This window comes from Bacillus rossius, chromosome 7 (assembly GCF_032445375.1).
Source record: "Bacillus rossius redtenbacheri isolate Brsri chromosome 7, Brsri_v3, whole genome shotgun sequence".
NCBI lineage: Eukaryota > Metazoa > Arthropoda > Insecta > Phasmatodea > Bacillidae > Bacillus > Bacillus rossius.
The window spans coordinates 39,978,752-39,997,133 of NC_086335.1; the positions used below are offsets into that span (position 1 = coordinate 39,978,752).

General features: G+C 42.1%; 1 protein-coding gene across 1 annotated transcript in view; it reads right to left on the minus strand.

The window, feature by feature from the left end:
- The window catches only part of LOC134533870 (aminoacylase-1-like), a 41,025-nt gene extending 23,112 nt beyond the window's left edge, over positions 1-17,913 (minus strand). Inside the window, exons 1-2 of the mRNA XM_063371584.1 lie at positions 17,762-17,913; positions 3,559-3,728 (exon numbers count right to left, since the gene is read on the minus strand). Coding sequence (XP_063227654.1) covers positions 3,559-3,728; positions 17,762-17,861 — 270 coding nt within the window. The 5' untranslated portion in view covers positions 17,862-17,913. The remainder of the gene's footprint in view (positions 1-3,558; positions 3,729-17,761) is intronic.
- Positions 17,914-18,382: the final 469 nt, after the last annotated feature.

Consider the following 18,382-nt stretch of genomic DNA (forward strand, 5'->3'; position numbering starts at 1 on the left):
TGACTATAACCAGGGTGTTTTACAAATATACCTTGTAAACTAATTTCAGTACTTTTTCCAGAATCTTTTAATAACAATTTCTGGCACCTTTCTCATATCACAGAGTAATTTTTATACGTACAAAATATTAAACTTAATACAAAATAGGTCCCATTTTCAGGCATGTGCCAATTTTTTTGTTGGAAATCTAAAACCTTTTCAGGGATAATTTCCACATTGTTTAATTGGACAGTCACCAATTACATATTTATATTTAAGATGAGACTACAAACTAGAAAGAGCTGCAAATAAAAAATGCAAGCTAGCAAAAGGTAGCCAAAAATTAAATTTTCATGACTTCCAGCACCGTTACTGTTTATTACAGAACTTTTCCCTGACTTTCATTGACCAGTCCTTTAGTTTCATAATTTTTTCCTGACTTTCGTGACTTATCTGTAGACACCCTTATAATGCCTATAATACCATAATGCTAAAAATGTTGTCGTACTGATGTCACATGAAGAAACTGTAATATAAATAGAAAAGTGTTTACTCTGCATTTGCAGACTGTAACAATGTCAAATCACCATAACGATCAAATGTCACAGCACTAAATTTAGAGTTGGTCACATTGTAGAAATACAGAACAGAATGACAAGAATTGCCTATGTACCTGGCATATAATTGCATTTTTTAATATGTTTCTGGCCTCGAATGTAAGGGGTAAGGATAAATGACTTCGAGTTCTAAATCATACTTTTTTATATTCTGAGTGTAATCATTTTGTATGTGTTATGTGTGTGTCTCATGAAAAATTTTGTACTAGTAATTTGTTTGTTATTATTTTAGTCTCATAGATCCTATTATGATTCAACATTCATTTACACCTAAAACGTCTGCCTAAATATTTTTTGTTAGTGCATATTTTTTTAATCATAGCAAAAATAAATTTTTCATGAAAAGAAAACTAAAACACAGAAAAACATACTTTAAAAATTTTAAAAATTATAAGGAAAGTGTAGTTTATCCATAATATAAAATTATACATAAAACTATCAATATTTATGCACTATCTATATTGAAGTATAAAACTAGTCAAACGAGTGCTGATACCAAGTATGGAATTAGCAAATCTTGACCTATAAAGCTTGTTTCCATGTAAAAACATTATTGTGTTTGTAGATTAGACTAGCACTTTTGACTTATTTTTTAAATACTTATAACTACTGTATATGCATGTACTGCATTCATAACTTATTTCCAGCAAGAAAGGGCAAGCATGTACATATGTATTACTCATGGGCCTAAATGTATTCTACTGTACATATGTACATTAAGAACCTTCGTGATTATAATAGGGTGTAAAAATTGTGCACTGCTTTTAAATATTATTTTTCAATTAATATATAAATATTATTTTTTGGACTTTGATATTTACATCAATCTAAGTGATTTCCAACATTTTGACGTCAGCCGGGGCTTCGCCCCATGAGCCTGATCATCCTCCGTTCCCTTCCCACACCTTTCCTACCCGGCATTTGTACCGTAACGTACATAGTCATGTGAGTATTTGAATTGCGCGTCACGAACTACTGCAAGAGGGCGCTTAGCTGCAGTGCGCCGCACCCCTATATGTATTTTAATTAATATTGTAAACCTTTTCTTTTCACCCCTAAACAATTTCCCGACAGGTCAGTCAAGCAAGTGTCTTTTGTTTTCTTAATATAATATTTTTTAATAAAGTAAGTGCAAACACTGCCAATGACGCTCCCTAGCGGGCGACGGCGGAACTAGTATAGAACATTATTTAAACTATTTTTCAATACACCAGTAATTATTACAGGCAGTCTGGTCGTGGATGTGTGTATATTAATTTTATAAAGAGTTCATGTTATTCTCTATAATAACCCGGGGCACGCAGTCGCAAAAATGTTAACGGTAATTGTGTTCGGCGCGAAGGACGCCATGTTTCCTGCCGCGAGCCTTGTCTCGCCCCATTCTCTTTCTTCAGCCGGCCGAGAGCGGACGTCTCTGCGGACACCCCGAGGACATCACCGTTGTATCACTGATAAGTAGCTCTGTAAACCTGATTAATTCAAACCGCTTTCGTTTTTATCCTCGGGGCCTCTCTCGGTCGGTGGGGCTGTTTTGTAATTCATTTTTATACTCTCAGGAGTTTTTACCACCCTCTTTCTACGTAAAGGCTTGGGGCGGCCACGTATGTGGTCCACCTCCTCAACTTATACCAATTCGTGCCTCGGGCGTTTTAACCGTGTAGAGTGAGGAGTGTAGGACGTGTAAAGTATTAATAAAACCAACTTAAACGAGTCACGTGTCTTTTGTGTTTGGGGGCCACGTGGGTCCTTAATCCAGTCAGCGGCGTGTGGGACGCCCTAAGAGCCCAGTGTGGTTAGGTAGAAGCGTGCTGGACGCTGAGAGCGGGCTCGGTATAGGAACATGAGTTAACACCGAGTTCAGGAGGGCTAATATCGCGCCGCACACGGGCCACGTAACGCCCTGAATAAGAGTCTCAAGTCGGGTCCACGTGCCCACCCACGTGGTGGCGCCCACTATCTCCGCAACGAGTACAAAACGTAACACCGGTACGCCCTCAATTTATTATTATTGTAGTGTGTTGCAAGTTGCCTTCTAGCCTTTTTTATATACTCTGTAAACTACATGTTTAATCACTTTGAGTATCGTTAAAAGGACTTGTTATTTTAAAATTACTGACAATGGTACACCATTCATACCACTTATACGTTTACATGGTCTAGACTCTAGACTAATTTGCCTACAAGGCAAACTACTAGCTACTCTGGTTAAACTTAAATGCAAACAAGACCTCTAACATCACTGCCAAAAATCAAATGTATGTCTGATTTCCCCGCACAAAATGCACTCTCTCTTTACCTGTGTTTTTCTCAGGTTCTATTTGCAAGTAAAAGAAAAAGATTAAGCCTTGATCCTTACCAATCAGACATTTTAATGGAATGAAGAAAAAATACAGGAATTATGCCTGTTGCAAGTACACAAAAAGAAATCTTGCACAATGATTTTGAAATGTTATTTAGGTAAAACATCATCAAAAAATCTTTAACACATTCTATATCACATGTCCAAGGTTATCCTTTGATTCTGATGGCAAAATCTTGTATATATTGATCCTGTGGTACATGATGCTTGCTGTATTAATTTAGTACGTCAAAAGACCCTAACCATAACAAAAAAATTGTTATATAACAATGAATTATGATCATAAGTTATTATGAAAGAAAATATATACACAAGACCTGACACAATTTTTTTGTATTGTGATACTGGAGTCAGGCACCAACAAAATTTTACAATATATTTCTTATAACGCTGATATTTAATTAATAATTATCGAACAGCTCAGGAAAATTAAATCAGCAGGCACTTAAAATTCTGAATATTCATTATCGTTGAGCTCTGTTCTCTCAGACGGAGTACTCTCGAAAACAGTATTTATAGGCCTACTGGTACACATGCAAGATAGTTGCCGAGCTAATTGTGCGGAAGACTAGCACAGGTGCAGTGTGAATGTGAGGAACTCACTGCGAACACCGGCACTACGTCCATGTGCGAGTTGAGGAGAATGGAAGGCAGGGATGGTTCTGTCCCTCGCCATGTCAGCACCACTATGGGCTTCTTCGGCACCACGTGGTATATGGCCAGGGGCAAGTCCAAACTGTCGGCCTGGCGTTGCAGGAACTCCACGCAACCACCTGCACATGAAGCAAAGTCATGGCCCACTTCAACTTTAGTCGGTGTTTCAAAACTCAAAACTGGATCTGTTATCCACTCAAGTGAATCAAACAAGCATAAAAATATATAATTGTTAATGGTTTATATGTACATTATATGTAAATAAATATCAATAAAAGGTACCTGCTCTAAGGTGTGTGTTACCATTCTATTTCAATATTTAATACTTATTTGCAACAATGTTTTAAATGACTTACCTTCCATAAAATGAAATTTTTTATATATATATATATATATATATATATATATATATATATATATATATATATATATATATAGTACATTTTTTCATAATTTTAAATAAAAATCTAAATTTAAAAGTTACTATAATGTACTGAGGGCTGGTCGCGCATTGCCGGTGATTTCGAGATGTTAACTATGGGCGCCACCACGTGGAAGGGCACGTGGACCCGGCGGAGTCTCTCACTCAGGGCGTGACGTAGCCCAAGTGGGGACGAGTTACCAGCCCTTTCTATCCTAGCTACCCAGACCTGGCCCGCTCTAGGCGTCGGGCACGCCACACTCCTAGACTCACTCACCACGTGATTAAATAAGTACTCACTTTATATTTATTCTCCAGATTTAATTTCACTAACACGTCTCTCTACACGCCCGTTACACGTTACACATTACACGGTTAAAAAGCCTGAGGCACGAATCGGTTTAGGTGAGGGCATGGTCCACACACGTGGCCATGCTGCAAAGTATACTTATTACACGGTGATGAAAAAAACTCGACTGAGACAATTAATCAATTAAACAGCCCGCTGACCGAGAGCTGCCCCGAGGATGACGAACGAAAGCGATTTAAAAAGAATTAACGATACAGAAATTACTTGGTCAGTGATGAACAAAGGTTGAGGTCCCCGGGGTGCTGGCGCGTCTGCTCTCGGTCAGTGATGAAGATGGACTGGGCTGAGCTCATCGCTCGCAGGTGGCAACATGGCGCCCTTCGCGCCAACACAATTACCGTTACTGTATTCTACGACTCCGTGCCCCGGCGAAAGTTGAGTAAATTACAGATAAACATTAAAAATATATAAAAATTACTGACAATGGAAAGTTTGTTACTATTTACTTATTTAATGATAATTCATATAAAAGCATTCCTATCCTCGTCCAAGTCCGTGCCTGTTCGGGTCCGCCCGGGCAACGTCTATAGTTATTTAAGGTAACTTATTTAAATTAAAGAAACACAAGTAAACTACACAGCACTGGGGCGAAGATGGATGAAAACAACAAAAAGGCTTACAATTAATATTAACATAGCAATTTTAGGGATCGCCGCACTGCTTCTAAGCGCCCTCTTGTGGTAGTTCGTGGCGCGCAATTCAAACACACGACTACGTACATGGCGGTACAAATGCCGGGGAAGGGGAGAGGAATGTTGAGGAAACGGAGACTGACTAGGCTCATGGGGCGTAGCCCCGGCTGACGTCAATTGCCCCCCCCTCGAATAGCCGGTCATGTCGACGTTTCCGCTGGGTCGCCTGTGGGCGTGGTCGCCCCCTTATCAACAACAGCTGTGCTTCCTCGCGATCCCTCGGGGTCGTAGCGTGTATCGCGGAGCCGGAACTGGGTCTTGTGACGCCCGGTCTCCCCTCTCTTCCCGCGGTGTTTCGTCTTCCTGCGGTTCGGTTACTGTCACCCTGAACGTGGAGTCTGCCAACGAGTAATGTAGCGGCCATAATGGCTCGTCCGGCGAACCCGGCCTACTCTCTACTTCCTCCGGCCACCTTATCAGTGGTTGGGATGTCGACTGGCCCTCCGTCACTCCGGGCGTGTCCCTGAGAAATCCCCTGAAAGGCGAGACGTCACTCCCCGAGTCTTCGAACAGCCGCCTCGGCCGGACATCTGTGACTGCGAGGGGCGTCGCCTGTCCCGCCCCCAGGTCCGGGAAGCCTCTGAACCCGCCCCCGTCTGTTGGGGTGGACGTGACCAGCTGTGCGGCCGCCCTCCCGTCTGTCTCGTCCGCCGCCTCCGTCTCTCTCTGCCGCGTCCCTGCTCCGTCACGTCTCGTTCCCGTCTCTTCCGCCCCGCCCGCCGCCTCCGTCTCTTCCTGCCCCGTCTCCGCCTCGTCCGCCGCCTCCGTCTCTTCCTGTGCCAAGCGCACATCGTCCCGGTGATATTTCGCGGCCCGGCCTGAGGGTAACTTTATCACGACCGCCGTGGGCCCCGCCTTGACCACCGCCACCGGGCCAAACCACTTTGGCGCCAGGCCGGCGCAGAAGTTGCGTCGGCCGGAGGAGAGGGGGTGGAGCCTCGCGTAAACCAGCTGGCCTGGTTTCAGTTCAGGGGGCGGGCGGGTCGTCTCGGGTGTGCGTTGTGCTTGGTAAGCTGCCTGGTTACGTCGCGCCCTATCGTGCGTCTCGGCCAATCGCCTCAGGCGTCCTTCGGGGCTCTCTACGTCCGGGTCCGTTTGTTGTTGCCGCACGTGATATTCCCCGGGGAGGGTGAGGTTCCGCCCCTGGACCATGGTGGCTGGTGTTTCGCCGGTTGCCGCGTTCACCCGTCGCCGGATGCAGTACAGAACGTCCGGGATGTGCGTGTCCCATTGGGCGTGGTCATCCGCGAGCCTCAACCGCAGTTGAACCTTCACCTCTTGGTTGCGTCGTTCCGTGGGGTTCGCGCGGGGGTGGTACACGGGGGTGGTGTGTAGGATTACCCGCCATTTTCTCCCCAGCTGCCCCCACCGGCGCCCGACAAATTGGGTGGCATTGTCCGACAACAGGACCCGGGGGTACCCCCACCTAGGAAAAAACTCCGTTTCCAGGCTGCGTGCAATGGTGCCGGCGCGGATGTTCGCCAGGGGGTAGGCCTCCACCCAACGCGTGTAGCAGTCTGTCACCACCAACAAAAATCTTTTCCCTCGGGGCGTGCGGGGATATGGTCCCATTAGGTCTATAGCGACTGTATGGAATGGCTCGGTGGGCTGCCTGGGTACCTGCTGGGCTGTCCCGTCGGTGCGGCGCGCCTTGTGCCTCTGGCAATGTTTACATCTCCTCACGCAGTCCCGTACAAACTTGTTTACCCCTGGCCAGTAGAACTGTTCCCGCAGATCGCGTCGCGTCTGGTCTGCGCCGGGGTGTCCGGCTAGCCTGTTCACGTGATACATGTCAAACACCTCCCGGCGGGTGGCGGCTGGCGCGAACGTCCGCCATTGGCCAGCTGTCCCCTTAGGTCGCGCCTGCAGTGTCCCGTCCAATACACGGTAGCCTTCACATTCTCCGCTCCCGCAACGGCGCACGATCTCCTGTGTGTCTGTGTCCGTGAGTTGGGCCGCTCGCACGTAGGCGTCTAAGTCATCAAGCTCCGCGCCTGGCGGTAATGTCGGTGTGACGTTAAGGTTTAGGGCACACAATGCGGCTTGGGTTGTCGGGGTGCGCGGGGTCCTGGGTATGCGCCCGCTGGGTGGTGGCAAAAGCTCCTCCCACTCCGCATCGTCACAGGCTGTGACGGTGACGTCCGGATCTCGCGACAGCTCGTCCGCTAGTTCGTTCTGTTTTCCCGGTACATGCTCGACTTCGAAATCTAAGGCCTGTAGAAGCATGGCCCAACGCGTCAGCTTCGAACGTCGCCCCTGCATCGTGGCCAGCCATTTGAGACATTGGCTGTCAGTTCTCAGTACGAATTTCTGCCCCTCCAGGTGTGGGCGGTAGCGTCTGAGGGCCCAAACTACGCCTAGACACTCACGCTCGTTCACGCTATACCGCTGCTCGACGTCGCCGAACTTGGCGCTTGCATATTCAATCACCCGAGGCTCGCCGTCGTCGCCGAGTTGTAACAGGATGGCCCCGATGCCCTTCTCGCTCGCGTCTGTTTGTACGATCAGGGGTCTGCCTGGGTCCAGCCGCGCGAAGTGGCACTGTTGAAATCTGCGTTTTAGCTCGTCAAAAGCGTTCTGGGCTTCCACGGTCCACCTGAACGGACGTTTGGGTGACAGCTGTTCTGTCATCGGCGCCGCTACTACCGAGAACTCTGGGACGAAGGCTCGCAGCCAGTTAGCTAGCCCCAAGAACTTTTGCAGTTGCTTGCGCGTGCGTGGGGGCTCCTTGTTGATAATTACACTCAGCTGTTTTTCCGTGGGTCGGTTTCCGTCCGCGTTAACCACTAAGCCCAGGAAATCTAGTTCTGTGGTCCCCAGGTGGCATTTTTCGCGATTGCATGTCAGACCATGGCTCGCCAGGCGTTCCAAGACTAATGCTAAATGATGCGCATGTTCTTCCCACGTCTGAGACCAAACAATTATGTCGTCCAGATACGCGGCCGCAAACTTGCCCGAGTAGTTGTCTAAGACCCGTGTCATCATCCCTTGGAAGGTAGCGGGGGCGTCCTGTAGGCCGAATGGCATCGCGCAAAACTGAAATCTCCGCCCGTCTGGGGCTGTGAACGCCGTCTTGGGTCGGTCCGCCGGACGTATCGGCACCTGCCAATACCCAGATTTTAGGTCGAGGGAAGAAAATATCTTGGCGTTACCCAGGCCTGAAAGTGTGTCGGCCATGTTCAGCAGGGGGGGTGGGGCATTAATTGTCACTCTATTGATAGGTTTGAAATTGACACAGAAGCGTAGTTTCCCGTCTTTTTTTTCTGCCAACACGACCTGGAAATTATACGGACTTTCGCTAGGCTCAATTATCCCGTCATGCAACATGTCCTGAACCTGGTCTAGGATGGTCTGTTTACCAACGTGGCCGTAGCTACCGGGTGGGATAAACATTGGCTCGTGAGGATGGGTCGGGATGGCATGCTCAGCTATGGTGGTACGTTTCAGCGGGTCCGCGGACGCAAACACATTACACTGATGATCGAGGACCTGCTGGATGGTAGCACGAAACTCGGGGGGAACTCCGTGCTGGAACTCGTCGAGACTGACCTGGTTTACTGCTGGTGGAGTAGGCTTACCCAGCCCGTGGATGGTCCGCCGCCCCTGGGTGCCGACGTGGACGCAGCCGGCCCGGATGTCGATGGCTGCGTGCTGCTCGTAGAGCCAGGGTAGCCCCAGAATGACGTCATCACGTAACTGCTCCACCACCAGCGCCGTCGTGACGGACCGTTGGTCCCGCACGTCCACCTCCAGCGTCGCGACGCCCTGGGTGTAGCAGGCGTCCCCCGTGGTAGCCAGCTGGAGTTGGCCCGGGTGGTACTCGAAGTTGTCACGGCCAATCACGCGTGCCGCCACACAGTTGTGGCTGGCGGCGGTGTCAACAAGCGCGTGGACTGCGCGCCCGTTGACAACCACCGGAATGCGCAACAGGTCGGCCTCCGCCGCTCCCACGTGACCCAGGAGAGGCCCCGCCGCCGTAGGTCTGTTGTTGTTAGGTGAGGCGGGGGAGGTGGGCTGTCTTAGCGCGCCGCCCCCTGCCGTCCGTTTCCCGACGGCTGCTGCGCCGCGAAGTCAGGCCGGAACTTGTTCCTCACCGGGCAGTTCTCGTGCCAATGGAACGTGCCTGGTGGACACGTGTGGCACTGAGGTGGTGGGCTGCCGCCGGTAGTCCGTCTCCGCCATGTCAGCTGCGCGTGGCCGCTCGGTCCGGGTTCGTCGCGCCTAGCTTGGTCTCGGGTGGGCGCCGTGTAGGGCACCAGCGCCTTGGTGTCGGCGGGCGTCGTGTCTTCCTGCTTGGTGCTCAGGGTGGCGTGGATCCTGGTCGGTCTGACAGCTCGTAGGTCCTGCTCTAAGACGCGCGCCTGTTGGACGAACTCCTCTGCCGGACGCCGCGTCATCGGGCGTAAATACGGGCGAAATTCCGGGCGCATCAGCTCAACTACCCGCTCCAGCACTCCGGTAGGTTCTTCTCCGGGAAACAGCCGCTTGTACAGACGTATTTTTTTCATGATAAACGCCTCCGCCGCCTCCGTCGCGCCTTGCTCGAGACAATACAGCTCCGTCCGCACTCTCATCTCTGTCTTCACGTCCGCGAATCTGGCCTCGAACAATCTCGCGAACTCGGTCCACGGCATGTCATACTCCTGGACGATCTGCCACCACGTCTTGGCGTCGCCTTTGAGCGCGGTGCTCACCCTGTTCGCCCACTCACACTCCGGCACTCCGTAGCGATTCAGGCGTTCCCGACACGCGTGTACAAATCTCCGCGGATCGTCGCTGGTTCTGCCCGCAAATTCCGGTAGCTCCACGTGTCCTATGAGAGGTACCCTGCTCCGTGGTGTGTCGGCGGCGTCTCTCACCGGGCTGCGGCCTGACGGGCCCGCTATTCTCACGTGGTGGCACCACTGGCACGTGTACCACCCGTCTTGAAAGGAGATTATTTCGGACTTCGCGAAACACGCCGTGTGCTTGAACGCGCGACAGTTCCGGCACCAGCCTCCCTCCCGCGTCTTGCCCTCACACTCCGCATCCGTGCACTTCCCGTGTCCCGCCTCAAACTGATCCGCCCGTTCTGCCTGCTCGTGGTTCGGCTGCGCTTCATACTGTCCTACGCACACGCACGTGTCCGTCCACGAAGAAATCGCCGTCCCGCTCACCTGGCGCGGTCGCGCGCACATAACACAATATAAGCTATTCTTTTGAAACAACTCACTTGCCTTAATCGCGCCCGGATTTTTGTCAAGTCCGTGGTTGTCCGACATGGTCGTGTGGTGGTGAGGCCGGTCGATTGCCCCTCTTCCCTTCGCTACGCGACGCGACGCGGATGGCGGTACACACACACACTGACCTGGCCCGGCTGCTGTTGTCGCGAGGAATGCGGCCACCTGGCTGCTCGCAGCGAATTCCTGGAAGCGCGCGCCCGGCTGGTCACGTGGCCGGCGCGCCAGAGTCCCGCTATGCGCTCCGCGCGAACAATAGTTCCAGCGCGAACTTTAGTTCCGCGCGCTCCGCGTAACAACCGCCTATCTCACACGCTCGTACAGGTCTGGTTTTCGCGGAAGATGTAACTCGCCCCACGCTCTTGGGCGCCATTTGAGGGCTGGTCGCGCATTGCCGGTGATTTCGAGATGTTAACTATGGGCGCCACCACGTGGAAGGGCACGTGGACCCGGCGGAGTCTCTCACTCAGGGCGTGACGTAGCCCAAGTGGGGACGAGTTACCAGCCCTTTCTATCCTAGCTACCCAGACCTGGCCCGCTCTAGGCGTCGGGCACGCCACACTCCTAGACTCACTCACCACGTGATTAAATAAGTACTCACTTTATATTTATTCTCCAGATTTAATTTCACTAACACGTCTCTCTACACGCCCGTTACACGTTACACATTACACGGTTAAAAAGCCTGAGGCACGAATCGGTTTAGGTGAGGGCATGGTCCACACACGTGGCCATGCTGCAAAGTATACTTATTACACGGTGATGAAAAAAACTCGACTGAGACAATTAATCAATTAAACAGCCCGCTGACCGAGAGCTGCCCCGAGGATGACGAACGAAAGCGATTTAAAAAGAATTAACGATACAGAAATTACTTGGTCAGTGATGAACAAAGGTTGAGGTCCCCGGGGTGCTGGCGCGTCTGCTCTCGGTCAGTGATGAAGATGGACTGGGCTGAGCTCATCGCTCGCAGGTGGCAACATGGCGCCCTTCGCGCCAACACAATTACCGTTACTGTATTCTACGACTCCGTGCCCCGGCGAAAGTTGAGTAAATTACAGATAAACATTAAAAATATATAAAAATTACTGACAATGGAAAGTTTGTTACTATTTACTTATTTAATGATAATTCATATAAAAGCATTCCTATCCTCGTCCAAGTCCGTGCCTGTTCGGGTCCGCCCGGGCAACGTCTATAGTTATTTAAGGTAACTTATTTAAATTAAAGAAACACAAGTAAACTACACAGCACTGGGGCGAAGATGGATGAAAACAACAAAAAGGCTTACAATTAATATTAACATAGCAATTTTAGGGATCGCCGCACTGCTTCTAAGCGCCCTCTTGTGGTAGTTCGTGGCGCGCAATTCAAACACACGACTACGTACATGGCGGTACAAATGCCGGGGAAGGGGAGAGGAATGTTGAGGAAACGGAGACTGACTAGGCTCATGGGGCGTAGCCCCGGCTGACGTCAGTACAAATACTAACTAAACAGATAACAAAACTAAAACTCATTACTGGCTACTCCATGACATGGTTGATGTTTGTTTCAAAGAGATTTATTTTTTACTTAAATACCAACGATCTCAAAAATGTTAATACATTTTCCAAATTATTTTTATTTCATGAAGGATAAGCAACTTAAGAAGTGGATAAGTTTAGCAGAGTGTCAAGTTCATATTAAATAATGAGTTGAAAGGAATTCCCACCCCGAAGGCAGCGCCAAAATGTATAAAATCCATGGGTCCAAGTGCTTAGAAAATCGGGTACATTACCTATCCCATTCCCAAATAACTGAATGATGGATGAGGTAAGCTGAGGTAGAGTTAGAACAGTGGTAGAATGAAGATAATGGAGGAAATTGAAGCACTCCTAGTAAACCATCACATGACTTGTCTATCACACTACCCAGAAAACTTCCTCGAAAGAATGCAAATGGCAATGCCCTGAGAATTACACAAACACGAATAAATGAAATACTAATGTGCAGGGCCGTCGAGAAGGCAGGAATTGGGAGGGGGAGGGGGGAGGGGGTAAGAGCAAAATGCCCAGGAACCACTTTAGTATCTGAACTTTTTTTAATGCAGAAAGTTTACCTTGACAGTAGGACAAAAATTACAAGTCTATCTATAATGGAATTGATTGGAAATCTTACAAGTTATGTTACTCGAGCAGATCACATTTACAGCTATTGCCAATGTAACTTTATACAAGCAAATCTGCTAGAATGAAAGTTACGTTAACAGACTGAAAGTAAAAATTAATATGTACTTTTATTCTAAAAGATATTTTGTAACATCTTAAAAAAAGAGTGAAAAATCACTTTTTCACATGAAATAGCTATCAATCTGACTATAAATGAACAAATGTCACTACAATGACCTAGCAATTTTCCCTCAAATATATTATTTTAGATTGGCCAACTAATAACAGGTCTCATCCCACCAAAAATAATTAAGGAAAAGGCTCATTTTATTTTTAAAGCAGAAGATTTCTATGTTATTGTTTTTATTTTTTAATGAACTCTGTTTATTCATAATATAGCATATTATTAAACAAATTTGACATTTCAATGTTTCATAATACATAATTCACCAAAATAGTTAGTTCTGACACATGATGCTCTTTCACGATATAATTTTTAATAAGCATTTCTAACTACACGGAACAATAAAATTAATCTGCAAGTAATTGTCTGTTTGAAAAATGAACCAATGCCATAATGTAAAAAAATATGTAGTTTATAATAAAATTTAAACAATAAAAAAATTTTCAAAACTTCAACATCAATTTGGTACAACCTTCATACTAAATATTTTACATTCATGAAGTTTAATAAATTTTAAAAAATTGGGTATTTTTAGATTTCAGTAGAATTTTTTATTGAAAATGCAGATTATTTAGGGATTTCAGTTGCATTTCGGTGCTTAATGATGTAGTAACTTGCATTTCAGTGTTTCAGTGCATTTCTGGTTTTATGACATGCTTTTTGGTGTTATTTCCGTTTTATCGCAATTCACCACATAGTTTTGTCTCTAATAATAATGAATTGATATATTGCCAGGCCATGATTATCGCTCCTCTTGCCAATGTACTTGTGTGATTACACAGCTGGAGAGCACTCATAAGCACGGATGAATAATACTGCTCTGTCCAGAAACCAAGCTGGGAAAATAAACTACAGAGAACTTGTGAGCTGAAACAACACAAGTTAAATGCAAACCTAATAGTTAGAGACAATATTTTATGGTTTTATTTGAAATCCAATTTTGTTTTTAAAACAGAAGACTTTTGTGTTGTTTCTTAAGGTTTATAAAATCTGTTTTGAATACTTACTCCAATAAACTAGTGGTAAAATTTATATGCTGCATTTTCACGATAAAATAATTGGTAACAAAGTGATCTAAAACAGATTCATTCCAAACAACAAAAATACGTATGCAAGCATTTGTGGTTTAAAAGTGATTAAAAAAGAGATGCAGAGTAAAAAAAAATTGATTTTTCTTATCCATGCACTTTGATACAACTTTTAGTTCAGAAACAACATGCCTTGAATTTCCAACATTAAAAGATTACTTTTTATTTTATGATTTAAATTAAGTTTTGGTAAATACTACTTAGTTCCATGATTCAATGCTACAGTATTAACTTTACTTTGGTGTTGTGTGGTGTGTTTTGACATGCTTTAATTGTTATTTCGGTTTTATTGTTCCTACTAAAAGTGATGCTTGGAAAAAAAAAAGACAACAAACATCATCTTCACCGTTACATGGAGGTTAGTCTAGTTTTTCTTTTAACTAACTTAAATTTTAGGTGGTTCCAACCCATAGTGAAAAAGCTGAATCTTCCCATGGCTTAAGCAACAATTTACAACTATGAGAATGACACAATAATTCTTTGAAGATAAGAATGTCAATTGTTCAGAGCATTAGTACTAAGCCACAATTAACAATCTTATCTAGTGTAACAACTTGTACGCAGATAAGAGAAATATGTACGTATGTTTGGTTTGTGGTTAAAAGCATTATTTGAACTGTGCGAGCAAAGGTTTTATATACACATATCTCTTTTTTAGGAAGAGTTTCTAGGTATTGCCTTTTCCCTTTATTTTTAATTATGCTTGAATTAATTGATATACTAAATTTGATACTTGTATAAAGTTTATAAAATTTGTCATTTTATAAGTTTTTTTAATAGATTTATTCAATATCTTTGTGCAAACTTATGTACACTAAAAAAATTAACCAACTACAATACATATACTAAGCATTATTATTTTATTTTCACTGAAAAAATATTTTACCTAAATTGTGTAATTTTTTTGTTTTCAACTATATTTCTCTAAAATTAATTAGTCAAAATTCAATCTCTGAAATAAACAAACATCAAAATTACCTGTCTCAATAGTGGTGTGTAACCATCTAGGATTGATTACATATTCTTAAATTTTATTAACTTGAGAATGAAGAAATATAATTTTTTAAGTCTCTTTACTTTTGTCAATTATTTACAACTAATAATGTCCAGAATGAGGCAATCTTAAATTCTGCTTTTTAAAATCTTCATAATAAAGCACATTCTTGTTTCTCAACCACTGGGTTGGTGAATTTACACTAATTTTCCAAATCAGCTGTCACTTAGGTAAATTATTCCAATAAATATTATTTAATTGAAAATATAAACATTCTGAAAAACATCATTTAAAATCTACCACCACAGATAAACAGATTAGTAAAACCATAGCCTATCCCTTTTCTTTATACACAATTAACATTACAAAGAACAATAATTTTGCATATGAAAGAAGAATAATAATATCTACTAAATTCTTTTGTTGTATTGATAAAATAAGTAAAGTTCCTTCTGTACTACATGTACTCGTTAATAGAGGTAAAGTTAGGTGAATTCAGCTTCAAAATGAAACACTTACCTACCATAATTATAGTAACATGAGACAAAACTCAGGTAAGACTGAACAAGGGCTTAGTGAAAAAAAACAGCATAAACCTTTTTTTGATGCCAAATTGAACATCAAATTCTAGGTGAAATAAAATGGCTGCTACTAAGGTTGCTCTCTTCACCATTACATAATTCCAAAAATAAGAATTTACTCTATTATAATAAAAATTAATTTAAAAAATAATAGTTATGACAAGAAAATAAAGACTGTAAACAACAGTTAAAAAGGAGTAAATATTGATGGATAATTATTAACTTTGCTGTAATTTTGTTTGTACAGCAATTTCAATGATATTTCATTCAATATTTTAGTCCTTTTTGAAGTTATACTTCTTTAGGCGCGTTATGAAAAAAAAGATGTGTGAAATTTTAAGATGCGCGCGCATCAATGTAACACAAAATTAACACGTTGAAGCTGCTCGCTAAACCGCTCATTAAGTCTCGAAAAAAGCTACCAACAAAATAGAAATAGAACCTCTATTAGTCACGCATGTTGGCACACTCGTCGCCTCTGATCACTGTTTTCATATTTATAATATTTATCCACATGTTTCTAGTTTCTACATTCACAACGTGTGTTTTAGTTTCATACAAGTGCGAATGATATATGTGCTAATAAATTATATTCAGTAGTGATTTAAATTGAATATTTTGATTAATATTATTTACTATTTGTAAATATTAGTAAAAAAAATTGTGCCTTTATACTTTTTCAAGTGCTCCAATATAATTGAGGTTAACTATCCGTTTTATTGATATAAATAAAAAAATTATTATTTAATATAATTAATACTAAATATTATAAAATTATTAATGTTAAATATTTATTATTGGTTATTTAATATTTACAAAATAAATAAATTTAATAAAACATTTAATAAAAAATTTGATAAAAAAATTAAAATCGAACATCAAATTAAAATAATAATTTTTAATATTTATTATTAAATTGAATAAATAATAAATATTTATAAAAATTAATGAACAAATTTAATGAAAAGTTTTTGATAAAAATGAAAAGTGAATATTAAATTAAGAAAATAAATAATATATAAAAATGAATAACTTAAATTAAATTTTTAAATTTATTATTAAATTTATTTATTCACTTTTAAAATATTAAATAATCAATAATAAATATTTAAAATTAAGAATCTTATAATATTTAGTACAAATTATGTCATAGCCTATATTTATTATTCTCTAAATTTTATTTATTTAATTTTTCAAATTTAAACTGAACTTTATTGACTGTGTTGACTATCTTTTTCCAGTCCTTTTTATTATTTTATTGTAATTAATTATTTACATGCAATTAAAAACTATTTTTAATGACGCCAAAGAATTATAACTTCTCATGTGCGTACATAAGTACACGCACCCATTTTTATGGTTTATACAAAACAATTTCCCTCGAATTCACAGCTCTCCCCACCAACAAGTGTTTTCAGAATCCAAAAAAAATTAATAAAAATTCTTTTTTGACAATTAACAAATATTTCTAATAACTGAAAATGCCATTTTCTGAAATTTTCTTTTAACATTTTTATATGAAGAGAATAAAAAATAGCTATTTAATTTGTTGTTTAAAGTGTTGTCTGTTTGAGAAGCATATTTCTTGTCTATGTCGAGACAACCTGTATAGTCTACTAGATGAATAAGAAAGTAGCTAACCTAATCAAACCAACTGTCCACATTATCTTTAAACTTTATTTTTTTTAATGTAGCTAAAAAAACCTAATATAACCAACAGCCACACTATATTTAAGTATTTAAAATGTAGCTATCCTAACACAAAAAAACCATTCTCATGATATTACAATGCTTGAAATATTTAACCTTAATCTAACCTGTCATTAAAACCAAGAAACTACATTAAATATCACGATACCCTCTTTAAAAAGATTGCTAAACAAATTAAGAAGAAACAAAAAAATATTAGAATTTTTTTCTTTTTTCAAGGGACTTCTCCAGGATTACAAAAACATTGTTTTTGCTGGATATTAATGCAACATTAACAATACTAAAAAAAAAAAATTACTTACGTAAAAAGAGACTTAAAAAAAAACTTTCTCCCCATCGGGAACTTTAATGATGTGCAGTCAATTCCAGAATATGCAGTTAATATCTGACAAATTTAAACCTTTAAATATGAAATTTTTCCAAGAAGTGAACATTTGAAAAAAATTCAAATATTCTGGAATACTGAGTTGTATGTGCTGGTGTTCTGAATTGAACAGGTATTGTGATTGAAGCCCAGCTTCACCTAATTGATATACACATATATCGCGGTTTATGGGCTAAACAGTTTAAAATAAAATTAAGTGTTAAATGTTACATTATAAACTCAATGAAACCCTATAAACTGTGTTGAATGAAAAGTGAGATGTAAAGTAAAAATAATACCATTCAAAGAATGATACAACAATTTATCAATAGTTTTTTCTCAAACAAATTTTAGTACGATCAAATAAAATCTCACTTACTGTAATCCACATCAGGATGAACAGAAGATATCTTTAAATACTCTCTGAAATTCGTTACAGCGGGATTTTCCTTCAGCTGTACAATTTTTTTCGCAGACATCTCGAGATTAAAGTTGAGAATCAGATCAACTTTTTCTACTACTATTTTTTTTTCAAACAGCTGATATACCGCCAATTACAACAAATATCGATCATAAATTTCAAAGTAGATCGATCATTATACCTATCGATAGATACCGAACTGACTTCAAAAATAATATTTTTAAAAAACAATCACTTACGAAGAGCATACTACTTGTGCGAAATCAGTTAACATAAATGTAATTGTATATATTTAACTAAACCAATTAAAATTGTATTATAATAATATATTAATAAATATTTTAACTATCTGGCAATAATTCTTTTGAAAAAGTAGACCATCACAACGGTGACATTTGAAATGGTTGACGCCGTCCCCGCTACCTCTGAGTATTTAGACGTGATTTTGTTCAGTTCGTGATCTCAGGGAAGGTTCGGCCTTGTGGCTAGAGGTAGGGGTCAACGCAGTAGGGCCCCCCGAGCTGTTGAGGCCACTCGGGACGCCTGAATAATAACACAAAACCTCTTCAGATAGTTGGT